At 46.2% G+C, this 27,658-nt stretch overlaps 1 protein-coding gene across 1 annotated transcript; it reads right to left on the reverse strand.

Moving 5' to 3' along the window:
- On the reverse strand, nucleotides 1-26,886 carry LOC141004277 (phosphatidylinositol 4,5-bisphosphate 3-kinase catalytic subunit alpha isoform). Its single transcript, XM_073475699.1, has 27 exons — nucleotides 26,802-26,886; nucleotides 22,065-22,168; nucleotides 21,812-21,974; nucleotides 21,509-21,718; nucleotides 20,691-20,758; nucleotides 20,133-20,261; nucleotides 19,577-19,630; nucleotides 19,339-19,448; nucleotides 19,093-19,234; nucleotides 18,643-18,728; nucleotides 18,078-18,183; nucleotides 17,058-17,210; nucleotides 16,831-16,962; nucleotides 14,469-14,593; nucleotides 14,148-14,229; nucleotides 13,850-14,014; nucleotides 10,872-10,975; nucleotides 10,617-10,716; nucleotides 10,195-10,266; nucleotides 9,980-10,086; nucleotides 5,598-5,719; nucleotides 4,179-4,257; nucleotides 3,904-4,074; nucleotides 3,348-3,465; nucleotides 2,714-2,865; nucleotides 2,465-2,613; nucleotides 1-954 (listed from the first exon to the last, which is right to left on the reverse strand). Exons 1-27 carry the CDS (start codon nucleotides 26,884-26,886, stop codon nucleotides 830-832), a joined length of 3,213 nt encoding a protein of 1,070 aa, XP_073331800.1. The 3' UTR covers nucleotides 1-829.
- Between the last annotated feature and the right edge of the window lie 772 nt (nucleotides 26,887-27,658).

A 27,658-nucleotide genomic window follows, 5' to 3' on the forward strand; every position in this document is an offset into this window, starting at 1 on the left:
GCTAACTGTAGCATCATCATCATCATCATCATCATCATCATCATCATCATCATGCCTTTGGCCTCCTCAACAACCCCACTGACCTTTAACCCTGAGATACATGTTGCTATGACGTCATGATGCTAAAATCTACAGACACCTTCATCATCATCATCATCATCATCATCCTCATTATCATCTTCATCATTGTCTTCATCACCCTCGGATAGTAATGCACTTATACATGTGTGTGTTGTATATAAATGTGTTGTGTATAAATGTGTTGTATATAAATGGTGTGTTATATATAAATGTGTTGTGTATAAATGTGTTGTGTATAAATGTGTGTTGTATATAAATGGTGTGTTGTGTATAAATGTGTTGTGTATAAATGTGTTGTATATAAATGTGTTGTGTATAAATGGTGTGTATAAATGTGTGTTGTATATAAATGTGTTGTATATAAATGTGTTGTGTATAAATGTGTTGTGTATAAATGTGTGTTGTATATAAATGGTGTGTTGTATATAAATGTGTTGTGTATAAATGTGTTGTGTATAAATGTGTGTTGTATATAAATGGTGTGTTGTATATAAATGTGTTGTGTATAAATGTGTTGTATATAAATGTGTTGTGTATAAATGGTGTGTATAAATGTGTGTTGTATATAAATGTGTTGTGTATAAATGTGTTGTGTATAAATGTGTGTTGTATATAAATGGTGTGGTGTATATAAATGTGTTGTGTATAAATGTGTTGTATATAAATGTGTTGTGTATAAATGGTGTGTTGTGTTGAATGTGTGTTGTGTGTAAATGTGTGTTGTGTATAAATGTGTTGTGTGTGTGTGTCAGTGTTCGTTGGGCATGTGTCTGATGGTGTGGAAGATCCAGTCCATCTTGGTGCTCCAGCCTCCGTGATGAGCGTCGTTCATCTGTTTGGTGAAATACTCCAACGCCTCCTGCTGGCTCTTCTCTGAGAGACAGACAGGTAGAGAGTCAGACAGACAGGTGGAGAGTCAGACGGACAGGTGGAGAGTCAGACAGACAGGTGGGGAGTCAGACGGACAGGTGGAGAGCCAGACGGTCGGGTGGACAGAGACAGACAGGTGGAGAGTCAGACAGACAGGTAGAGAGACAGACAGGTGGACAGAGACAGACAGGTAGAGAGTCAGACAGACAGGTGGAGAGTCAGACGGACAGGTGGAGAGTCAGACAGACAGGTGGGGAGTCAGACGGACAGGTGGAGAGACAGACAGACAGGTGGACAGAGACAGACAGGTGGAGAGACAGACAGACAGACAGGTGGACAGAGACAGACAGGTGGAGAGACAGACAGACAGGTGGAGAGTCAGACGGACAGGTGGAGAGTCAGACAGACAGGTGGGGAGTCAGACAGACAGGTGGAGAGTCAGAAAGACAGGTGGAGAGACAGACAGACAGGTGGACAGAGACAGACAGGTGAAGAGACAGACACATAGACAGAAGTTGACGTAATAATTGAGGTAAAATCAAACTTTGACCTCTGAGGCTGTAAAACACTGAAGTAACAACCTGCAGTTCCTCATGTGGCCACTTGAGGCTCCAACAGTGAGTCAATCCCCATAAGAGCCCATGTTAAACTTGTGTAGATAATATACCTGCTCATGACACCTTTTATATAACTCACTGCTTTAGATTATATTAAGGCTTAAATAATTAGTGGGCGTGGCCTCTTTGAGCGACAGGAAGCTGTCTGCTGCTTCACCTCTTGTCATGTCTGTCTGCTTCTCTCTACCTGTCTCTCTCTCCTCTCTCTAACCGTCTGTCTGTGCTGTCAACTGGACTGACAGACGGGAGGGGAGGGACAGACGCCGCTGTTTTGGATCAAGGAGCAGCTCTGTTAGCATCAACCTGCAGCTGGAGCCAGAGAGGAGGAATAAACACTGAGACCCTAACTGAGAGTCACACACAGTACTGTCTCTCTCTCTACCCGTCTGTCTGTCCCCACCTGTCTCTCTACTGTCTCTCCCTCTACCCGTCTGTCTGACCCCACCTGTCTCTCTACTGTCTCTCTCTCTACCCGTCTGTCTCTCTACTGTCTCTCTCTCTACCCGTCTGTCTGTCCCCACCTGTCTCTCTACTGTCTCTCTCTCTACCCGTCTGTCTCTCTACTGTCTCTCTCTCTACCCCACTGTCTGACCCCACCTGTCTCCCTACTGTCTCTCTCTCTACCCGTCTGTCTCTCTCCAGCCGTCTACCTGTCTCTCTACTGTCTCTCTCTCTACCCGTCTGTCTGTCCCCACCTGTCTCTCTACTGTCTCTCTCTCTACCCGTCTGTCTGACCCCACCTGTCTCTCTACTGTCTCTCTCTCTACCTGTCTGTCTGTCCCCACCTGTCTCTCTACTGTCTCTCTCTCTACCCATCTGTCTCTCTCCACCCATCTACCTGTCTCTCTACTGTCTCTCTCTCTACCCGTCTGTCTGTCCCCACCTGTCTGTCTTACCCAGAGCCAGGGTCTTCCTCAGGTAGGCGATGTCGTCGAAGCTCTGCAGTTCGGGCATGCCGCAGCCCAGCAGGAGGGAGAACAGGTTGATGAAGAGGCTGGCGTGCTGACGGATGGCCAGGTAGGCTTTGTAACACATCTCCTGGAACCTGACACACAGACAGGTGGACAGACAGTTAGACAGAAGGTGAGACAGGCAGAGAGCCAGACAGGAGGAGCAGCATTAGACAGGTGAGGTGCAGGTGAGACCTCTCGAACTCCTTCGTCTTGGTCGACTCCTGGACTCCTTTACTGATGACGATGAGGAAGTCCTGCGTCAGGACGAAGGGGACGCGCTCCCTCTTGTACCCGAACTTCTTCTTCTTGTGATCCAGGAAGTGACCGAAGTCAATGTGGAAGAGCTGCAGGAGGAGAGGGAGGAGGAGGAGGAGAGGGAGGAGGAGAGGGAGGAGGAAGAGCAGGAGGAGAGGGAGGAGGAGGAAGAAGAGGAGGAGAGGGAGAAGGAGAGGGAGGAGGAAGAGCAGGAGGAGAGGGAGGAGGAAGAGTAGCAGGAGAAGGAGGAGCAAGAGAAGCAGGAGGAGGAAGATGAGCAGAAGGAGGAGGAGGAGGAGAGGGAGGAGGAGGAGCAGCAGCAGCAGGAGGAGGAGAGGGAGGAGGAGAGGGAGGAGGAAGAGCAGGAGGAGAGGGAGAAAGAGGAAGAGGAGAAAGAGGAGGAGCAGGAGGAAGAGGAGCAGGAGGAGGAGGAGGATGAAGAAGAGGAGGAGGAGAAGAAGGAGGAAGAGGAGAGCAGGAGGAGGTGTAGGAGGAGAAGAGGGAGGTGTAGCAGGAGGAGGAGTTAGCTGAGGCTCCAGACAGAGCAGGTGGAGGAGGAGGAGCAGCTCACCTGTCCGTTCTCCTTCACCATGATGTTTGAGTTGTGTCGGTCTCCGATTCCCAGAATGAACGTCGCCACACAGTAACCTGCACAAGACCTGGTGAACAGGTCGATGGCCCGGTCGTACCTGAGAGACAGACAGGTCAGACAGACAGGTATACAGACACACAGACAGGTAGACAGACAGGTACACAGACAGACAGACAGACAGTCAGACAGACAGACAGGTACAGAGAGACAGACAGACAGGTATAGAGACAGACAGACAGACAGTCAGACAGACAGGTATAGAGACAGACAGACAGACAGTCAGACAGACAGGTATAGAGACAGACAGACAGACAGGTACACAGACAGACAGGTCAGACAGACAGGTATACAGACAGACAGACAGGTACAGAGAGACAGACAGACAGACAGGTACAGACAGACAGACAGACAGACAGACAGGTACACAGACAGACAGGTCAGACAGACAGACAGACAGACAGGTATAGAGACAGACAGACAGACAGGTATAGAGACAGACAGACAGACAGACAGGTACAGACAGACAGGTACTGACCCCTCCCCCCGGTTCTTGTCTTTGATCCAGTGGTGCAGTGTGTTGGAGTTGAACTGCAGCGCCCCCTTCAGGCCTCCTTTACACTGAATCTGCATGATGGTGAAACTGTTCTTCACCACCTCGATCAGACCCACACAGTCCCCGATGGACAGGCAGCCGTACGGCAGCATGCTGACACACACACACACACACACACACACACACACAGACAGACAGTCAGCCAGGTGTGTGATGATGTCACAGCCATAGTCACTGATGATGTCACAGGGTCTCACCGCAGGTCCAGGCCCTGGTTCTGCCAGATGTTCTCCATGATCTTAATGATCTGCAGAGTCAGCATGTCCTGACGCAGGTCTGCATCACACACACACACACACACACACACACACACACACACACACACACACAATCACACACAGGTTTTATACACATGTTACACACTACATTACCCACAATCCCTGAGCAGACTTCTCCTGTTAGCACAGTTAGCACTCTCTACTGAAACCACTGGGTTGGTTAGCAGGGTTTAAAATTGGCACCCGCCAAATGTGTGTAAAAATATGTTTTGGCGAGTAAAATAAATAGGTCACACTGAAATATGCCGACTTTGCTATATAACTTTCAACATAAATGCCAAACAGTAAAACAGACACAGTTTACAGCTACAGCAGATCTACTGCTTACTAACAGTAACGTAGTAACTGGTCGTGTCTTTGGCAACTTATATGAGGAAAAAATAACACAGTTATACTTGGAGAAGTGTCTGTCCTCCTGTCTGTCCGACCGACTCTACGTCACATTTCTGCCCGAAAAACAGCGTCTGTCCCCGGCAAAAAACTTTAACTCACCAACTGTTTGTCGCGGTGTAAAAAATCACTGCGACGATCAGTTACTGTTGTCATGGTGACGGTCAGCCCTCCACCGAGACTTCAGTGAACTTTCCCCCACAAACAGCCTCCCTCCCCGCGAGTGACAGAGTCAGACAGCGTCCTGTTTACTGATGGTGATTATGTAATTATGTAATTTAGAGAAAAACGTAACTTTGTCTCTTTCCAGGATGTTTGGTGGGTCAGGATCTCATCACAACTCATTATAACATCATCATATGATTATAAACAGTCAGCAGGTACATGTTTAGATTAACAGGTAAACGCCGGGGAACACGTTGAAAAACACACGTCATCACCATGACGCATATCGTCACGCCTCTTTTGGAGCCGCGGCGCCGGCTTTCTGTGTGAATTACACTCTGGTTTGTCTTTTACTCCGAAGCTGCTCGGCTCTGTGTGAACAACCAACGGCGGAGAATAGTTGAACCGCCGCTGCGGCGACTCTGTGTGAAAATACCATGAAGTGCAACATCTGTCAAGGTAGAATAAAGAATCATAACTTTAATTTTCAATATCTCATACAATATTGAAAATTAAAGTTATGATTCTTTTAACAGTATCTGAAACCGTCATTTATATAGTTCCCTACTAAAAAACAATCAGTGGACAATTAACAATTATCTTTATGCTGTTCAGTGTTTCCTACAGGAAATCTGTTTGGGTCAGTTAGGGTCGTGATTGTGAACAGTTCAGTGGCCGCTCAAAACATATTTTGGCTGGTTTGGCTGCCATTGGCAGGTAGGGTTTGACCTACCTGTCAAAAATCTACTTTTATACCCTGTCGGTTAGCACTGAGCTAGCTACCGTCTCCGTTTTTGAAGATGATCTCGTTGTTGGTGAAGAGCAGCTCAGACATGATGTCAGGGTTCTCCCAGTTCAGCCACAGGGGGCGCTTCGCTGACGACATGATCCTGCACTCCTCCAGCCTGCACACACAACATGCAGTATTTATATACAGATGTATACCAATATACACAAATGTACACAGATATACACAAATATATACAGCTATATACAGATATATACCAATATACACAAATGTACACAGATATATACAGTTATACACAGATATATACAGATATACCAGGGCTGTCAAAGTTAACATGATAATTATGCGTTAACACCAACACTTCCTCTTAACGCCGTTAATTTTTTGACGCGTGATTAACGCACGTTATGACCCTCAGCCTGCCCCGTAGTTCGGGACATCAGGCAGCGATGCAGCAGAAACAAACCTCCTCGAGCAGAAATGGATAAAGAAAAGTTGAGCTTCAAATCTGCCAGAAGTTTCTCTCCTCAAGAACAAAGTTCTTTACATTTACTGTGGATGTGAACTGAGTCAGCACCGGTCCAGTCCAGTCTCAGATAACAGCTGATGCAGAGAGCCTCCTCCTCCTCTCAGACCTCGCTGAACATCTCTACATGAGACCAACTGTCTGAATGTGTCTGCAGCTGGCAGGCTGATGGACATGTTGATGAACCTCTGCAGTGTTCAGTGTGTCTCTACATTGTGTTAGTGTCACTGAGACTGTTACATTCAGCTCAGTGTGTCTCTACATTGTGTTATTGAGACATTCAGCTCAGTGTGTCTCTACATTGTGTTATTGAGACATTCAGCTCAGTGTGTCTCTACATTGTGTTATTGAGACATTCAGCTCAGTGTGTCTCTACATTGTGTTAGTGTCACTGAGACTGTTACATTCAGCTCAGTGTCCATCTGTTGTTGCTTGTTGGGTTTCAGTTTGTCATGTTATACTTTCAGCATATTTTTGGAGTGTCCTTTGACATTATTCTGGAGAATGTTGTGGACAGTTTCTGTTGTTCTGGGGGGTGTTTCAGAAAGGAGGTTCAACAAACTCTGAGTCTATCCCTGAACTCTGAGTTGACTTCCTCTGAGATGGGAAACTCTGAGTATCCGGTTCCAGAACAGCTGATCTGAATTAGTCCAATCAACTCTGAGTATGTTCACCTCGAGTTACGCTCGTGCACAACCACTATGAAAAGCCATCGTCAATGGAGCCCTGACACCACGAGTGTCACCGTGACAACAGAAAAAAGGAGATCGAGTCATTTTACTCCAATGGAGCTGGAGGTCCTAATGAAGGCTTATGTAGAATATGAGCACATATTTCTAAAATCTAATACCACTGCATCAGCGAAGGAGAGAGAAACGGCACGGGAGGAAACTGCTGCCCGAGTCAACGCGTAAGTTTGAACTATTCCACTTAACATTTAAGTGTAAGATCGTAGCATAAAGGCCTAGTTATGAATGTAAATAGGAATAAAATCTGATTTCCATTTAGGTGCAATCCAACAGGGGAAAAAAGGACTTGGAAGCAGCTAAAACTGAAATATAAAAACATCATTCAAAAAGGTAAGGCATGTTTTGCCAGGCGATTGCACCTCACTTTGATTTAATTTTTTTTTTTTTTTTTAATTGACTTAGGCTGTTAAAGTAAATATTTATTCAGTGGCTACTTCAAATAGTAATGTAAACCCGAACCAAATTCTGTTTTAACACGTCCTCCCACTTAATACACCACTTAGTAGATTAAAACTTGATACACATACACACATTTTTATTTTATATGTAAGCTTCATTTAAAATGTGACGATGTGTACAGGAACACTCAATAAAATACTAAGTTAAAAAAAAAAAAATTAACATTTGAGTTCTGCTCAGCCAACAGAAAGAAGGCAGAGGCCCGAAAAACGGGTGGAGGGCCACCTCCACCACCTCTGACGGATGGTAGTTCAAAGTTATCTGAAACAGTTTCTTTTCCTGCATCACAGGAGGAGGAGGATGGTGATGATGATGAAGAAATGCTGTCTGCTGCCACAGGGAGAGATCCAGAGAGGCCTACTGAAGTGTGTCTTATATTATGTATCGCTACTGGCAGTGGTCGACCCATTCACATTCCTTTACATCGTCGATGGAATATAGATCGACATGTACACTGAAGTGATGAGCATCGATCGTGGACAAACAACTGGCACATTCTTGTCCTTCAACAGAACTTGGCTGGGCATCAGGAGGAGGGTCCATCACTTCCACAGCACAGCTTGATACAGTCAGGTTTTCAGTCACTACCATGTTAAATCTGTATGTAGATCTGTAGCAATTAAATGTTGTCCATATGTTTCCCAGTTACCAGTTAAGGAGTTGAACAGAGTGCAGCTCATGAGGACTATTGAAAAACAGAAAAGGAAACGGTCCTGGATCGCAAGATAAGAAAAACAGACCTTGATATTCTATTACTGGAGCGGCAGCTGAGGTGGGTGCACTGGTGAAATAGGTGAATATGTTAATGGTTGGAACTATATTACGAATCCTAACTATTGCTTTTTACTTATAGGGAATAAAGAAGAACCAAATCACATGTGAATGTGTCTTTATTTGACTGTTTTAATCAAAAGTAATTCCTGCTAATTAGGTCCCTTACAGCCCTTCCACCCCGGACATCTGCAGGGTGGATGGGGTGGTCATCCTCAGGGTCATTTATTTGAAGGGCAGGGTGTTGCTCTCCTCTAATAGTTGCAATATTATGGAGAACAACACAGGCCACAATGATGTCACATGCCCTCTCTGGGGTGACCCTGAGCTTACGCAGGCACTGGAACCGGGATTTGAGTGTGCCAATGGTCATCTCAACCCGGCTCTAGTCCTGCAGCGGGCCACATTAAAACGTTGTTGGAGCCCCGGGTCAGGGTCAGGGTCAGGGTCAGGGTCAGGGTCAGGGTCAGGGGTCAACAGAGAGGGCTGGCATGGACAGCCTCGATCCCCCAGTAGGTAGCCATCAAACTCTCCTGAAATTATAGAAGACACATTTGAGTTCATTAAAAAGGGAGACAAAGAACATGTGTACAAAGCTTTAGCTTCCTTATCACGTGCAAATCTGTTGCTCAGACTACACTCCCGGTAGATCCGGGAATCATGCACAGAGCCAGGCCACTTGGCTTCTACATGTGTAATAATGTAGGCTGCATCACATATGATCTTCACAGTGCAGGGGATGACAGGAGTTAGTTGTATTGTACTGTATACATTTTCATGTACATATTTTTTAAGATGGTAGGTCAAATACCTGGACATTGATGCTGTGAAAGGATTTTCTATTCACATAGTCCCCTTCGTTTTCTTTAGGCGCAGTAATAGGAATTTGTGTCCCATCCATGCATCCTATCACATTTGGAAGCCCTGCAAAATGACAGCTGATTAAGCTACTGACCCACTCTGATGTTGCAGCAGAATGTATATCATAATTTAAAGAAAAATAGAATATTTCTACATCAGTCACCTGCAATCCTGTGCAATTCCTCTTTGATGTTTCTGACAGGTTTGTGTCCGGGGAACACCACCATCACTGGTAACAGGCGTTTCAGTGCAGGGTAACTTTCCTCACCGCTCTACACTCTGTTGCCTTTCCGAAGTGCTCCGCATCCCCAATGTTGTAGAGAAAACTACCGTTTGCAAAAAAACGTAGCGATATGCATAAAATTTGCAGTGATGTGAGCGCATGTCCGCGGTGTGTGAGGTTGGTGATGTGTGGCCGGAGAATGTTCTCAAGATAAATTATACTGTTTGATGAAAAGCGGTGGCGTTCAAACAGATATTCCTCTGGAAATGACAGGACATCTAATCTGGGTCGGAAGATTCTCTCGCGACGAAAAGCATTAAGAATTAGTTGAGCTTCGATATCAATCGGATTGGGAATGAATGGACAATCCATGTCAAACAGCTTTCTTCATGTGGGAGGAGACGGGTAGAAACTCAGGGTTTCTTCGGGTGAACCTGCCAGCGAGCAGGTTATGTTCACAGAGTCTGTTACCATGGTGACTGACCCAGAGTTCAGTTACCTGTCTTTCTGGAACGGAAACCCAGTTTCCCTCATCTCAGGATTAACTTACTCTGAGTTTTCACATAACCCACTTTCTGGAACACCCCCCTGGATTGTTGCAATAATAATAAACAACATTTACATAAAGCAGATTTGTTCACTCACATGTTGAAAAGTGTTAAAAAGTTAAAATATCTCTTTAAGGTTCATTTACAGAAGATAAAAAATGTGATTAATTTGTGATTAATCTCAATTACATATTTGAATCGATTGACATCCCTAGTACATACATAAATATATACATACAGGTTATATTAGTTATGATAGTTGGTTAGTTAGTTTTGTTACCTGAGGCTTCCCAGCTGGTGAACAGGGTTCAGAGGAGAGACGAATCCCTGCAGAGCCTCCATGTAATCTGGACGAGACATGTGTTCAACCAGGAACTTCATCTGAGTCTGACAACCAATCACAGAACAGCAACACTTCACTACCAACCAATCAGAGAACAGACACATCTCAACACTGAGAGACTCTTTAAAACATGTTTTTGGGACTTTTCTTACTTTCTGTGTTTCGTCCTTCTTCTCTTGTTTCAGTGTGTCGGTCAGATTCACCAGTTTGTCCATGGCCTCCACCTGCGCACACACACACAGATGTTATTGCATTATTGAGACACTAGATGGCAGCAGCTTCTCATTAATGAACATGTCCAACATGTTAAGAGCAGAGTGACACAGTTCTGTTCAGGTGTTTCAGGACTCACCTGTCTGTTCATATGTTTCAGTGCTCACCTGTCTGTTCATATGTGTCAGGACTCACCTGTCTGTTCATATGTTTCAGGACTCACCTCTCTGTTCAGGTGTTTGAGTGCTCACCTGTGTGTTCAGGTGTTCAGGACTCACCTGTCTGTTCATATGTTTCAGTGCTCACCTGTGTGTTCAGGTGTTTCAGTGCTCACCTGTCTGTTCAGGTGTTCAGTGCTCACCTGTCTGTTCAGGTGTTTCAGGTACATGCCACAGGCTCTGCAGAAAGCTTCCAGCAGCAGTCCGAAGCGTCGGGACACGGTCTTGTTGTGCATCTCTGACCTGAGAACAGAGTTTCTGTTGGTCTGAATCAACACTAACGAGTTCATCTGGAGATAATGAACTTTATTAATGATCCATCACCAGTTCACAGGCAGCAGATAAAATACAGTCCACAGGTTTTAGTGAACTGTTCCTTTATTCTTCAGGTTTCTTACTTCAGATGCCAGAAGAAGAAGTGTCCTATCCTCTGATTGGTCAGAGCTTTCTTGATGAGGAAACGAGCCAGAGGATTGTCCAGGTACATCTCGTACTTTAACACCTGCAAACACAAAATGTAGATTTTCAATTTCATTTTGCTTTATTGACATTAGGGGTGGGCGATATGACGATATTAGATCGTGAAGGATTACAACGTGAAGACGATCTGCCAAAGTGCAGAGATCGCAGGATCGTCTAGGGCACATTCTATAAATTGCAGTTCTATGCTGATGCACAGACGCACCAAACCTATTACGTCGTCAACCTGACCGACCAATCATAGCGAATTACGGGCAGTGACGCGCTTTCTTACCGGCCTCCTTGTTTATGTGTGTAGCGGTAGCCGCATACAGAGCCATGGCTGAAAGCCAAACGGAGGAGTTGGTCGCTTTCTAAAAAAAACAAAAAAACAGCGTTTCACCATCTCTCATCTCTGCCAGTTAGCCCCTCCACCTGCCGCCTCTCTCGGGTGCGCACGCACGCACGAACATATGAATAGGTCGCGCTTGGCCGCTAATAAACCGTAAATGCGCTAATTGTACAGTGTTCAAATTACCGTGACCCCCCCACCCCCGTCGGATAGTCCGACCACTGACGGACCCTTTTCAATAAGCTATTTAGTGTTTTGATACTTAAATCCTGTTAAAATGACTGTGTTGAATAAAACAAACAGTAATGTCTTCATTGATATTTTACTTTCATGTTTCTTTTATGTTGCAAAAGTGCACTTTATCAGAGTGTTGTTGTTTACCTTTTAGTATGTTTACGTTGTTTGCACATGTTGGCAAAACTGCAACTATTTAAATTAAAATCTAATCCTAAATTGTCTGTTTTTCTTTTTTTGATTTAAGATCGTGATAAAATCGAAATCGTGATTTTATTTTTTAAAAATCGTGATATGATATTTTTGCCATATCGCCCACCCCTAATTGACATCAAACGTAAAGACAAAACAAATCAAACGGGGAAGAAACGTAAACTGAATAAAACTGCTTGTATAGCAACAGAGGGATTGGTCGGGTGGTTAGTCTGTTGGTCTGTTGGTTGTTGGTTGGTTTGTTGGTTGTTGGTTGTTGGTTGGTCTGTTGGTTGTTGGTTGGATGGGTGGCTGTAGCTCAGGAGGTAGATCTGGTAGTCGGTAGGTGGCTGGTTCAATTCCCTGGCTCCCCCTGCTGCATGTGGAAGTGTCCTGAACAAGATACTGAACCCCACATGCTCCTGATGAGCAGTTGGCACCTTGCATGGCAGCCTCTGCCCTCAGTGTGTAAATGTGACAGGTGTTGTAAAGCACTTTGAACGGTCAGTGGACTGGAGGCGCAGTAGAAATGTAAGTCCATTCACCGTTTGGTTGGTTGGTTTGTCTGTTGGTTTGTTGGTCAGCAGGATTACACAAAAATACTGAACAGATTTCTACAAAACTTGGATGGAGGATGTGTCTCAGCCCAGAATAGACCCCATGAACTTTTGGTGCCGACCCAGATACAAGGTCTGATCCAGGAACTTTGTCTCTCTGTCTTTAACGTTGTGAGATAAGACATTTTCATTACTACCTGAGGGAATAATCATGGATCTGGATGAAGAAACTCAAGTGTATGTAGGTGGCTGCTATCTATGAGTCAGTACAAAAGGGGACTGTTGGGCCTTGGTGGAGGTATGCACTCTACTGATTGCCTTATAGTTATTTCTTTAATTAACAGTGAACCTGAAGAAGATGACAGATCTTGTGTGTGTGAATGTGTTGTGTTAGTGTAGTTTAATGTTACACATTTCACAAGACCCAAGATTCAAGATCAATTTAATTTCTATAATATAACGCAACATTGTGTTGTGAGCTTGAATTTAACAAAAACTATATATAAATGAATAAATTATCAAGTCATGAGTTTTCTTCAGTTAAACAAAGATAAGACTGAAATAACTGTTTTTGGAGCCAAGAAACAACGACTGACGTCTCTGCTCAGCTTCAATCTGTAATGTTAAAACTACAATCCGAGCCAGAAACCTTGGTGTTATCATGGACTCAGACCTGAACATCAGCAGCCGCATTAAGACAAAGTCAGCTTACTATCACCTTAAGAATATATCCAGGATAAAAGGACTTATGTCTCGGCAGGATTTGGAAAAACTTGTCCGTGCATTTATCTTCAGCAGACTCAACTACTGTAACGGTGTCTTTACAGGACTCTCTAAAAAATCCATCAGACAGCTGCAGCTGATTCAGGACGCTGCTGCTCGAGTCCTAACAAGAACCAAAAAAGTAGATTTCAAAATCCTGCTGTTGGTTTATAAAGCACTGAATGGTTTCTGATCTGCTGTCACGTTATGAACCATCCAGACCTCTGAGGTCATCAGGTTCAGGTCTGCTTTCAGTCACAAGAGTCAAAACTAAACATGGAGAAGCAGCGTTCAGTTATTATGAACCACATATCTGGAACAAACTCCCAGAAAACTGCAGGTCTGCTCCAACTCTCACCTCTTTTAAATCAAGGCTGAAGACCTTTCTGTTTGACACTGCTTTTCATTGCTTTGAACTGTGACTTTTATTTAAACCTATCTATAGCCTACTTTCCTGTTTCTTTACTTGTTTTAATGTTTTGTTTCTTGATGTCTTCCTGCTTGTTTTTAATGTATTTTAAATGCAATTTTTAATTTCTTTTAATGTAATGTATATGCCCCTGTAAAGCACTCTGAGTTGCCTTGTGTCTCCATTGTGCTATACAAATAAACTTGCCTTGCCAAACAGGCAGAATTTGTCAGTTATATATGAACCTCTACATCCTTATTTGATGTCTTTGCTCCAGTCAGGAGTTTTCTAAAAGTTTATTTTATTTTTTTCCACAGAATCCTGCTATAAAGGTTTAAAGCAGACTGTGAACCTGTAGGTGAACTGTACCTGCTCCAGGTGATGCACCTGGGGTTGAGGGTGTAAACTCACCTGTACGAGCTGCAGCAGGTACTGTGACAGCTTGTCGTCTGTCAGTCCTTGAACCAGGCAGCGCAGAGCGAACTCTCTGACCATCGGATCAGGAAAGTTACAATCCAACAACTCCAGAGCCGACTCAGGCTCCATCAGAGGCCACTCCTTCAACAGACAGTACATCTGAGGAGACAGACAGACAGACAGACAGACAGACAGACAGACAGACAGACAGACAGGCAGGCAGACAGGTGGCTGATGAGATGAATGTAAATATAAACAGAAACTGTCCTGACTCTGACATTGTGTTGTGTACCTGGGACACTTCGTCTCTGGAGTTCCATTTGACGGACAGAAGAAGTTTAGGAAGAGACTCTGGGATGTTTACACAGTAATGTCTGCAGAGAGAGAGACAGGTAGACAGGTAAACAGACAGGTAGACAGACAATACAACAGATAGACAGGTAATGACATATAAAGACCAGTAGAGACACTTATTGAATGATAGAATCAGTTACTTATCTTAAATACCATCTTTTCGTATAAATTGTTCACTCCACCCCCCCACCCCCCACACATATGTCTGTGTTAAGCCCCGCCTCTCATTCGTGTCTCTGTGTTAAGCCCCGCCCCTCACCTGTGTCTCCAGAGGAAGTCCTTCTCCTGCTCTGACATCTCATAGAGAGGATCTCTGGAGCAGAGAGACTGAAGCTGCTCTGCATCACTTGCTGAAACACTGCTGTCACAGGCCAGACGACTGCTCTGAGAGAGAGACAGGGTTAGGGTGAGGAAACCTGGTACTTCTGATGCCGACTACCACAGCTAAGTGATAAAGTGCCCTCTGAAAGTGCTAGGGGATGGTTCCAGGGGATGTGAATGCAGCACTAAACACCATACCTACTGAGTCCATAACTGAAACCAAGAGGCAGATATACATCACAGAAGCAGTCAATGAAATCAAGGAAATGGAGTGAAGTTAGCCAGTTATCAGAACTGCAGAAAGGTGTGTCCGAAGAAGTACAAGTACAAGTCCACAAGCTGTCCATGCCTGAGGCACTGGAGACTGCCAAACAAAGACTCAAAGCCTTGGCTACCCGCCCGAAGAGATACACTACACAACATGAGAACTGACCCACCCAGGCTGGAGACTGAACAATACAAGAAAAACATATAGTTCAGTGACCAGCACAACTAATAGCGAACCACGGCAATCTAAAATCAATCAAAGTAACCATCACAGTGGCAGATCCAAGAAAGAGTGTCAAGTATGAAGAGCTGGACAGCACCGGGCCCTGACACGAGCCATACCTACAGGCTTAAGAAGCTAACTGCACTCCATGAACACCTGGCAGCACAAATAATCCAGCTGCTAATGGATGGTACCCACCCAGAATGATTAACTGAAGGCCAGACAGTCCTGGTCCTGAAGAATCACCCGAAGGGGGCTAATCCCATCCAACAACCAGCCTATAACCTGCCTCTGCACAACATGGAAGCTCCTGTCAGGCATCATAGTGGCTAGGATAGGTAGGCACATGGCTCAATACATGAGCGGGGCTCAGAAATAAATTTGCAGAAACACCAGAGATGCAACACATCTGGTACTGGTCGACAGAGCAGTCACCCAAGATTGCAAGACCAGACAGACCAATCTGTGCACTGCCTGACTACAAGAGGCCTACAAAGCCAACTGCACAAGTCACGATCAAGGGCGGGATATACCAAGGAGATGATCTGTCCCCACTGCTGTTCTGCATAGGCCTGAACCCCCTCAGCCACCTCATCTACATGGATGACATCAAGTTATATACCAGGAGGAGTGAGCAAGACATGAACTCACATTCACATCACCAGTACCAAGCCAAGATCCTGTGGGACGTCCAGATACAGACCGACAAACTGGTGATGGCTAACCAACTGGACATAGTTGCGGTGGACAAACATCGGAAGAAGGCAGTGGTGATAGATGTAGTAATCCCAAGTGACAGCAACATCCGGAAGAAGGAACATGAGCTTGAGAAATACCAAGGGCTGAAAGAAGAGCTGGAGAACATGTGGAGAGTGAAAGCAACAGTGGTCCCCGTGGTAACAGGAGCACTTGGGACTGTGACCCAGGAACTGGGAGAGTGGCTCGGCAGATCCCAGGAATTATTATTGCAACAATCCAAAACAATGACAAATACTGTCCAGAATAGTCTCCAGAATAACCTCAAAGGTACGGCATGCTTAAAAAAATATGCTGAAACTATAACATGACAAACTCAAACCCAACAAGCAACAACAGATGGACACACTGACCTGAATGTAACATTCCTCAGTAATACTAACACAGTGTTGTGTCCAACTTTACACTACTAAACTACTAAAATTAACTAAAGTTAATAAACAATGTTAATCTGCCTGCAAGCTGCAGCCATCCATTTAGTTATCACTGTTGAAGGTTTGTCTCATGTAGAGTTGTTCAGGCATCTCCATTGCAAACTATCCTGTGTGGTCTGCCTTTGGCGGGGGGGAGGAGGGATCTCTGCATCGGCTGTGTGATTGGCCAACAAGTGGTTTTTGAGACTCAATGTACTCCGGTGGTTACTCAGTTCACATCGACAGGAAATGCAAATAACTTTGTTCTTGAGGAGAGAACCATCTGGCAGCTTTGAAGATGAACTAACCCTTACACCCCCTAACCCTTTACATCGACAGGAAATTTCTTTATCCATTACTGCTCAAGGAGGTTCGTTTCTGCTGCATCGCTTCCTGATTTCCCAAACTACAGACCAGGCCGAGGGTCATAACGTGCGTGCATTAATCATGTGTCAAAAAAAATTAACAGCATTAAGAGGAATTTGTGTTAATAAGTTATTATCGCACTAACTTTGACAGCCCTAATATATTATATGTATACATATATATATATATATATATATATATATATATATATATATATATATATATATATATATATATATATATATATATATATATATATTTATATATATTATTACCAGTCCATGGCAGTAGTTGTAGCCCAGCTCTCTGCTGATGGTCCAGTTGGCGTGTTCTTCTATCTGCTGCTCGTCAGGAAACACGACGGTCTGATTGAACCAGGAGAACTCCAGCTCCACACAGGGAGTCTCCTACAGGACAACATGATCAATCATTTCATCAATCAGATGTCTTCATGATGATGGACAGGTAGACAGACAGACAGGTAGAGAGAGGGGATGTGTACCTTGTTGGGATTTGAACCAGCGACTCCGATGGGATTCAGAAGGTCCTCGAGACCGTGAGGGACCGGCCAAAGACTGAGAGCCACTTTACCCGAAACCAGAATGTCTGTGTAGTCAAAGAGGTTAACGTTCCCCCAGGCCAGAGGACAGTGCTCCTGAGAGACAGACAGGTGGAGAGACAGACAGGTTAACGTTCCCCCAGGCCAGAGGACAGTGCTCCTGAGAGACAGACAGGTGGAGAGACAGACAGGTTAATGTTCCCCCAGGCCAGAGGACAGTGCTCCTGAGAGACAGACATGTGGAAAGACAGACAGGTTAACATTCCTCCAGGCCAGAGGACAGTGCTCCTGAGAGACAGACAGGTGGAGAGACAGACAGGTTAACGTTCCCTCAGGCCAGAGGACAGTGCTCCTGAGAGACAGACAGGTGGAGAGACAGACAGGTTAACGTTCCCCCAGGCCAGAGGACAGTGCTCCTGAGAGACAGACAGGTGGAGAGACAGACAGGTTAACGTTCCCCCAGGCCAGAGGACAGTGCTCCTGAGAGACAGACAGGTGGAGAGACAGACAGGTTAATGTTCCCCCAGGCCAGAGGACAGTGCTCCTGAGAGACAGACAGGTGGAGAGACAGACAGGTTAATGTTCCCCCAGGCCAGAGGACAGTGCTCCTGAGAGACAGACAGGTGGAGAGACAGACAGGTTAACGTTCCCCCAGGCCAGAGGACAGTGCTCCTGAGAGACAGACAGGTGGAGAGACAGACAGGTTAATGTTCCTCCAGGCCAGAGGACAGTGCTCCTGAGAGACAGACAGGTGGAGAGACAGATAGGTTAACGTTCCCCCAGGCTAGAGGACAGTGCTCCTGAGAGACAGACAGGTGGAGAGACAGACAGGTTAACATTCCTCCAGGCCAGAGGACAGTGCTCCTGAGACAGACAGGTGGAGAGACAGACAGGTTAACATTCCTCCAGGCCAGAGGACAGTGCTCCTGAGAGACAGACAGGTGGAGAGACAGACAGGTGTACCTCCTTGGCTCCTTTCCGTCCCTTGACCGAGCAGATAGACAGGCAGAGTCTGGCTGAGCGGGGGAGGTCAGCGAGGTAGATGTCGTAGGTCAGCCACTCGTTCCACCTGGACACAGACAGACAGGTAGAGAGACAGACAGGTGGTAAAAAAGAAATAAAGACATAGAGACAGGTAGTGAGACAGATGAGAAAGTTAGAGAGAGACAGACAGGCTCAGTCACTATGGCAACAACAGGGTGTATACAGTGAGAGTGTGTTCACTGTGTGTGTTCAGTGTGTGTTCAGTGTGTGTTCAGTGTGTGTTCAGTGTGTGTTCAGTGTGTGTATTTAGTGTGTGTTCACTGTGTGTGTTCAGTGTGTGTTCAGTGTGTGTTCAGTGTGTGTTCAGTGTGTGTTCAGTGTGTGTATTTAGTGTGTGTTCACTGTGTGTGTTCACTGTGTGTATTCAGTGTGTATCTTCACTGTGTGTATTCAGTGTGTATCTTCAGTGTGTGTGTTCAGTGTGTATCTTCAGTGTGTGTGTTCAGTGTGTATCTTCAGTGTGTGTACAGTGAGTGTGTATTACCTGGGGTTGGAGCAGGGGACTCTCTGTGTGTTGACGTTGTCACAAAGTGGTTCTCCACCGTGATAAATACCTGTCCTCACATAGATCTACACACACACACACACACACACACACACACACACACACACACATATATATCAACAACCTTTACACACTCATGTCAACACACTATGGAAGTCAGATAGACAGACTGACAGATGTGGACTCAGAATGTGAAGTCCGTCTGATGACGTTCATGACAACATGAGACCATGACATGAGAACATGAAGACATGAGAACATGAAGACATGAGAACATGAAGACATGAGAACATGAAGACATGAGAACATGAAGACATGAAAACATGACAACACGAGAACTTAAGAACACAAGATGTTAACATGAGATCATACAGTAAGCATTAGCACACAAGAACATGAGAACTTGAGAACACGAGAACAGAAACAGACCTTGTCGATGTCTCTGATGTTGACGTTGACGTAGGTGGCACAGAGCAGTCGGACCCTCAGCAGAGTGTTGAAGGCCCACAGTGAGCGAGGAGGAGAACCATCACCTCCTCCTGGACACGGAGACGGCTGAGGAGTCCGACGACTGCAAAACAAACAACAACCATCCTCTACCTGGCTGCAATACACCTGTACCTGCTCCTGATTGGCTCTTATACATGTGTCAGAAGTGCTGATTGGCTGCTGTACCTGTATGAAGGCGTGACGAAGCCAGAGGCAGGAAGCTGAGAGTAGAGACTGTCTTTGGAGACGAGCATCAGGTGAGGAAGACGACCCACTATGATACAAGAGCGGATATACTGCAGGGACACAGGTGAAGGTGAGACAGTGACATAGGAAGAGACAGTGAGACAGGTAGAGACAGTGAGACAGGCAGTGCTGAAGCTCTCCTTAATGAAGGTTTGTATGTTGAGCGTGAAGCAGTTACCTTGTACTGACTGAGAGGATACTTCTCCAACAGGTACTCATCACAGCCACAAACCTGAGGAGACACACAGGTAGACAGGTGAGACAGACAGGTGAGTCAGACAGACAGGTGTACCTTCAGAATTTACTGTCCCTGGTAACCCTGGAAACAGAAAGACAGGTGAGACGGACAGACAGGTGACTCAGACAGACAGGTGTACCTTCAGGATGTACTGTCCCTTGTACTCCTGGATACAGACAGACAGGTGAGTTAGACAGACAGGTGAGTCAGACAGACAGGTTTACCTTCAGGATGTACTGTCCCTGGTACTCCTGGACACAGACAGACAGGTGAGTAAGACAGACAGGTTTACCTTCAGGATGTACTGTCCTTGGTACTCCTGGACACAGACACACAGGTGAGTCGGACAGACAGGTGAGTCAGACAGACAGATGAGTCAGACAGACAGGTGTACCTTCAGTATGTACTGTCCCTGGTACTCCTGGATACAGACAGACAGGTGAGTAAGACAGACAGGTGAGTCAGACAGACAGATGAGTCAGACAGACAGGTGTACCTTCAGGATGTACTGTCCCTGGTACTCCTGGACACAGAGGCGGAGCTGTTGAGGCGACAGGTGCATCGATCGGCTCTTCTTCCTGATGGACTCTGCGATCAGCTGCTCAGGTAAACTGTCATGACTCACCTGTAAACAGACACACATATAGAACATCTGGAGGTTCTGTTCGTTCTCGCTACAGAGGAATCAAAGTTTGGGCTGAAGACAACTGACAGCTATGAGAAAACACAAAGATGTTTTAGTCACACTGGAGTTCTGCAGGTAGACAACCTCACCTGTCACCTGTTCTTTACCAAAAAAAACATGGCCGCCAACCAGAAGCTTGTTTATAAGCAGCAACATTCAAACTGAAGAGAACAAAACAGGATAAAACAGCTCGTAGAACGTACAGAGTACTGAGCTGAGGAACTCTGACAAACAAATGTAACTTCAGGTGACGCTGTTTGTTGACAGGTACGTCTCCATCGGCAACACACAGGTGACATCATCATCATAAAAACAAGTGCAAGCATCCCGTCATCTGACAGGAAGTGACACAAACCTACAGAGCTTTACCTTCAGAGTGTATTTCTGTTTGGAGTTAGACGGAGACACAATCACCCAGATGGTCACGATCAACCTCCCTGCGGAGAGACAGGTACAGAGAGACAGACAGGTACAGAGACAGAAAGGTACAGAGAGACAGACAGGTACAGAGACACACAGGTACAGAGACAGACAGGTACAGACACAGACAGGTACAGAGAGACAGACAAGTACAGAGACAGACAGGTATAGACACAGACAGGTACAGACACAGACAGGTACAGAGACAGACAGGTACAGACACAGACAGGTATAGAGACAGACAGGTACAGAGAGACAGCCAGGTATAGAGAGACAGACAGGTACAGAGACAGACAGGGGACAGAGACAGACAGGTACAGAGACAGACAGGGGACAGAGACAGACAGGGGACAGAGAGACAGACAAGTACAGAGACAGACAGGTACAGACACAGACAGGTATAGAGACAGACAGGTACAGAGAGACAGACAGGTACAGAGGCAGACAGGTACAGAGAGACAGACAGGTACAGAGAGACAGCCAGGTATAGAGACAGACAGTGGACAGAGACAGACAGGTACAGAGACAGACAGGGGACAGAGACAGACAGGGGACAGAGACAGACAGGTATAGAGAGACAGACAGGTACAGAGACAGACAGTGGACAGAGACAGACAGGTACAGAGACAGACGGGGACAGAGAGACAGACATGTACAGAGAGAGACAGGTATATGTCTCATGTTAGTATGATGTCTTCCGGCCCTTCACAGTTTATGACAGTGACACGGTGGTCTCTGGCCCCCTGCTGGTAGGACTCAGGCACTACCTTTGTCCAGCTTGCTGTAGATGTGTTGGGGCAGTTGGGGGCTGGACTCCACGTTGGGGGGGTAAACGTACAGAGCCTGACTGTGGGCCCCTCCCCCCTCCCTCTCCTCCATGGCCTCTCTGCACACGCTCAGTATAGAGCGCCGGAAGTCCTGAACCTCCGGGTCCTTCAGCATCTCAAACTCACACACCGGCATCCCGATGGCGAACCCTGCACAAAGGGACGGTTCGGTCTAAGACTGACTAATGGCTGTCCACACAGGTGATGACAGGTGATGACACATGTGCCAGGTGTGTGCGTTACCTATCTCTCGGTTCAGGATCTTCTCCTCGCGGTTGCCAAGCGGCTCGATGACCTTCAGGATTGGGTGAAACAGTCGCAGGTCGCACAGTCGCCTCGTCTCATCATAAAACTCCTCCCTCTCTGCCTCCTGGGTCACGCCCACAAAGATGTAACATGACTCCTCCTGGCCAATCAGAGAACAGAGATTTAACCACTGTTAGTACAAGTAATTACAGATTGAAGAGGCAGAGTCAAAGGTCAAACAGTGACGTACCTGCAGCAGGTGGTACAGCGGGTACTTCCTGGCCTCAGTAAAGAGCTGCTGCTTGATGCTGATGAGAGGAGTTTCTCTGAGACACTCCAGACTGACCATCATCCCTGAAACCATGGCAACACAATAAGACAACAGAACCATCATCCCTTAAACCATGGCAACACAACAAGACAACAGAACCATCATCCCTTAAACCATGGCAACACAACAAGACAACAGGACCATCATCCCTTAAACCATGGCAACACAACAAGACAACAGAACCGTCATCTCTGGAACCATGGCAACACAACAAGACAACAGAACCATCATCTCTGGAACCATGGCAACACTACAAGACAACAGAACTGTCATCTCTGGAACCATGGCAACACAACAAGACAACAGAACCATCATCTCTGGAACCATGGCAACACAAAAAGACAACAGAACCATCATCCCTGAAACCATGGCAACACAATAAGACAACAAAAACCATCATCCCTTAAACCATGGCAACACAACAAGACAACAGAACCATCATCTCTGGAACCATGGCAACACAACAAGACAACAGAACCATCATCTCTGGAACCATGGCAACACAAAAAGACAACAGAACCATCATCCCTGAAACCATGGCAACACAATAAGACAACAAAAACCATCATCCCTTTAACCATGGCAACACAACAAGACAACAGGACCATCATCCCTTAACCCATGGCAACACAACAAGACAACAGAACCATCATCTTTGGAACCATGGCAACACAAAAAGAGAACAGGGATCATAGGATTCAGGGAGAACATACATCTTCCATGGCAACCCGGATGTGAGAGGACGCTGGTATGAATATCGCCGCTTCTCAATCCATAGCAAAACTGCTTTTTCAAGAAAGCCAAGTTGTCTCTACAAGCTCTGGAACTGTGCTACAAACTTTGAAGGCTGCACACCTGAACAATTGGCTCCGTGGACTCCGTGGACTTCACCTTTCTCTGCTGATCAGCTGTTAGCCCTGCCAATCAGCAGCGCTAACTCTCAAAGCGGCATACTCAATACTCAACATTACTCCGCTGGTCCTCCCTCCACCACAACCTCAGGATTATTCACCGCCTGGATCCTGTATTGCCCTCCTCTGCTACTGTGGCTGCACACCTGAACAATTGGCTCCGTGGACTCAACTTTCTCCGCTGATCAGCTGTTAGCCCCACCCCAGCTTTCGTGCTGCTGAATCCTCGTTCACTAAACAACAAAGCACTACTCAGCCATGACATCATCACAAACAGGAAAATTGACTTTCTTTGCCTAACTGAGACATGGCAGCATCAGCAGGACTTCTTAACTCTAAATCAAGCCACTCCCCCAGGCTATGTTTACATACAGAAGCCCCGCTCCAAGGGCTGTGGTGGTGGGCTGGCAGTCATACATCGAGCCGACATCCTGGTTAAACAACTTCCAGTGCTGAATTTCACCTCATTTGAGTGTGCAGCCTTCTCTCTGGCTGGGCATACGCAGCTACAGGTTGTCCTCATCTACCGCCCTCCAAAAGCCTCCACCACCTTCCTGTCTGAGCTGTCTGAGCTTCTCACCTCCATCTGCTCCATGTCTGCATCTACACTCCTGCTTGGTGATTTCAACATTCATGTGGACTCCACCAGCTGCCCCTTTGCCTCTGAATTCCTGTCACTCCTGGACTACTTCAACATCACACAGCATGTTAAAGGTCCCACCCAGGGGCGGAGTGGTAATTGGGACGGTCAGGAGTTTTCCCGGTCGGCTGGCCGGCCGATGAATTTGCGCGAAACGGCCCACAGATTATTCTGAGCGGCCGTGAGACGACCGCGGCCGGCCCTTGGGTTCATCGAAATTATTGACGTTATTTAAATTCTCCGCGAAAATCTCTAAGATCTACTATATTAGACTAATTCGGAAGTCCATCCAATATTTATACCACTTGCTCAGTCATGGTTACCTTGCACACTCATCTCTGATCTCTCCCATCAATCTACTGATTTTTGTGTAGCCTATCTTAATTTCATTCTTCTTATTCAGGCGTTACAGAACTTTCATGGTCACAAATAAAAAAACGACCTGCAATTTAATTTGTTTGTTTCTATCAGAAGGCCCAGTTCTGATAGGTATGGTTCACCACTGATTTTGGTGCCCCACTCCGCCCCTGGTCCCACCCATGTCAAAGGCCACACGCTGGATCTGGTGTGCTCCACTGGCACAGCTCTCTCCCATCTGCAGTGCCTGGACTTCGCTGTTTCAGACCACCATGCCGTCCTCTTCACTGTTGCTGTCCCTGTGCCCAAACAGCGCATAAATCGTACCATCACATACAGGAACATAAAGACAGTGAACATACTGGCCCTGACCAACATCCTGGCAACCCACCTGGCCTCTGATCCCCTTGACACCTCACTGGATGGGCTGGTGGCCCACTATAATGCTGCTATCTCCTTGGGTCTTGACTCCCTTGCCCCTCTTAAAACCCGGACTGTCTCCTTTACCCATCCTGCCCCTTGGTTCACCATTGAACTCCGTACTCTAAAGATCACTGGTCGCCACCTGGAGAGGCTCTATAAAAGATCTGGCCTCACCGTCCAATATGAAGCCTACAAAGACCATGTGAGGTCTTATAAAGAAGCTCTCTCCAAAGCCAATACAGACTACTACACCACCCTTATTGGAGACCAGCAAAATAACCCCAGAATGTTGTTCTCCACCATTAACCGGCTCCTTAGCCCTCTCGATGTCCCCCACCTTTCTGGTGTCCCTGACCTCTGCTTCAAGTTCCTGGACTTCTTCCAGGAAAAGGTGGCTACCATTCACCAGCAACTCCTGGCGTCTGCCACGCCCCTACCACATGCACCTCTGACACAGATAGCTGATCCTCCCACTGTTCACCTGCCCCAGTGCTCTCTCTCCTCCTTCTCTCCTGTGGACTCTATTTCTGTTGCTAAGTTGGTCTCCCAGGCCAAAGCCTCCACCTGCTCTCTGGATCCCATGCCAACAACTCTGGTGAAGTCTTGCCTGCTTGCCCTTTGCCCCCTCATGGTGGACTTTATCAACTCATCCCTAGACTCTGGCATGGTACCGTCCATCTTCAAAATGGCTTCAGTCACCCCCATCCTCAAGAAGCCAGGTTTGGATCCAGATGACTTACATAACTACCGACCGATCTCCAACCTTCCTTTCCTAAGCAAAATCCTGGAAAGAGCAGTTGCCACCCAACTCCATCACAATGTTCAACCACCAGCTCTATGAACCCCTTCAGTCTGGTTTCATTGCACGCCATAGCACAGAAACTGCCCTCATCAAAATCCAACAACGTCCTCATCGCTGCTGATTCTGGCCCTTATCAGTATTCTGATCCTCCCGGACCTCTCTGCAGCCTTCGACACAATCTCCCACACCATCCTTCTCACCCACCTATCTGACTACCTTGGCCTCACCAGTACAGCACTCTCTTGGTTCCAGTCATATCTAACAAACAGAAAACAGTTTGTCACCATCGGAGACTCAGTTCCACCCCAGCTCGAGTCAACCAAGGCGTGCCTCAAGGCTCTGTGCTTGACCCCTCCTCTTCACCAATTACATGCTCCCCCTTGGTCAGATAACTTGCAAACATGGTCTCAACTTCCACTCCTATGCTGATGACACTCAATTATATCTCTGCACCAAACCATCCACCCAGCTACCCCCACAGTCACTCGTCAACTGCCTGCATGATATAAAACTCTGGATGACATCAAATCAACTCAAACTAAACACCAATAAAACAGAGCTCATGGTTGTGGCCTCCAAGGCGCTGCTCCAGAAGGTTGGATCTTCTCCTGGACGTGGACGGCTGCTCTATCTCCCCGTCCACCGAAGTCCACAACCTGGGTGTTATCCTTGATTCCCCGCTATCCTTTCAAGCACACATAAAATCTATCACCAAATCAGCTTTTTATCACCTTAAAAACATCTCCAGACTCCAGCCCTCCCTCTCCGAACCTGTGGCAGAGACCCTCATCCATGCCTTCATCACCTCCCGCCTGGACTACTGTAATGAGTCCTGTCTGGGCTCCCTTCCAAAACCCTGGACAGACTCCAGTATGTGCAGAACTCCGCTGCCAGGGTCCTCACCCGCACCAAGCCCTGGCAACACATCACCCCCACTCTCATCCGCCTTCACTGGCTCCCAGTCAAATTACGCATCACTTACAAACATCTCATCCTGACCTATAAATCTCTCCAATCCCTCACGCTCCGATACCTGTCTGACCTCCTCCACCCCTATACTCAGTCTCGGAAGCTGCGCTCATCAGGCACTCACCAGCTGTCCACCAAATTGCAAACCCTCGGCGACAGAGCTTTCTGTGTGACAGCCCCCACTCTTTGGAACACTCTCCCAGCTTAAATCTGCAAACAGACTTCTATGGAGAACTTCAAAGACTTCAAAGACTTAAAAACCTATCTCTTCAATAAGGCCTTTCAGCTCTAGGTCCAGCCCCAACAATCAACCTTTCTAGTTCTTTATCTTATTAAATTAAATGTATTATTATTATTATTATTATTATTATTATTATTAACAACAGAACCATCATCCCTGAAACCATGGCAACCCAACGACAGAACAGAACCATCATCTCTGAAACCATGGCAACATAACAATAGAACAGAACTATCATCACTGAAAACATGGCAACAAAATGACAGAACCGAAGATAAAAATACAGAACAGTGAAGTCAGTGCACAACTGTACCATTGGGTAGGCAGCAGTCCACCAGGATGCGGGGAGGCATCAGGTGGAGCCCCCACAGCTCCCCTGACGACGGCCTTGGCACCATGGCAACCACCAATCATAAGCTGCCTCACCTCGGCGCTGGGCTACCTGGACAGAAAGACAGACAGGATGTTAGACAGACAGACAGACAGACACACAGACAGACAGACAGACACACAGACACACAGACAGCTGAAACCTGTTGGGAAACAGTTTAACTCTTTATGGCCATAATGACCCTCAAAACATACGTGAGTACTGGACATACTGGACATAAGATCAGTCCAGTCTGGATCAGTCCAGTCCAGTCCAATTTAGTCCAGTCATTAATGAATTCTGCAGCTTCTAAAAACTAAAGTCTCGTCTTTTGTTTCTAACCTGCTGAAAAAGTGAAAGTTCCCTCTGAAGCTGCAGTTACAGTCCGTCTACACTCAACAATCCTGTCTGTAGTGGAACACATGGACGGTTCAGATCCATGTTGGTCTGATCCTGGAACCATAGAGTCCATTTGCTTGAAAGGTTCTGGAGAGGAACAACATCAGTTACACTGAGCGATGTGGTAAGACGTCTTTGTAAAGGGTTTGTTAAAGAGCGGACACTTTCTTTTTTTTGTAATTTATTTTTTATTGGTATTCATCATCAAAACAAACATTCATCTTCACAAGATGCATTCCAAATATCATGTGTATACATCATATACTCATACACTCTCAGTCTTTTTGTTTGTATATACACATAACAAACAAAACAAACAAACGGAAAAAGAGAACCATGAACAATTAGGGAGTGATATTTTTTACAACCTTATTATTGGTTAGCGAAAGTAAAATCAGGCC

The sequence above is a fragment of the Pagrus major genome, chromosome 11, assembly GCF_040436345.1.
Source record: "Pagrus major chromosome 11, Pma_NU_1.0".
Lineage (NCBI taxonomy): Eukaryota > Metazoa > Chordata > Actinopteri > Spariformes > Sparidae > Pagrus > Pagrus major.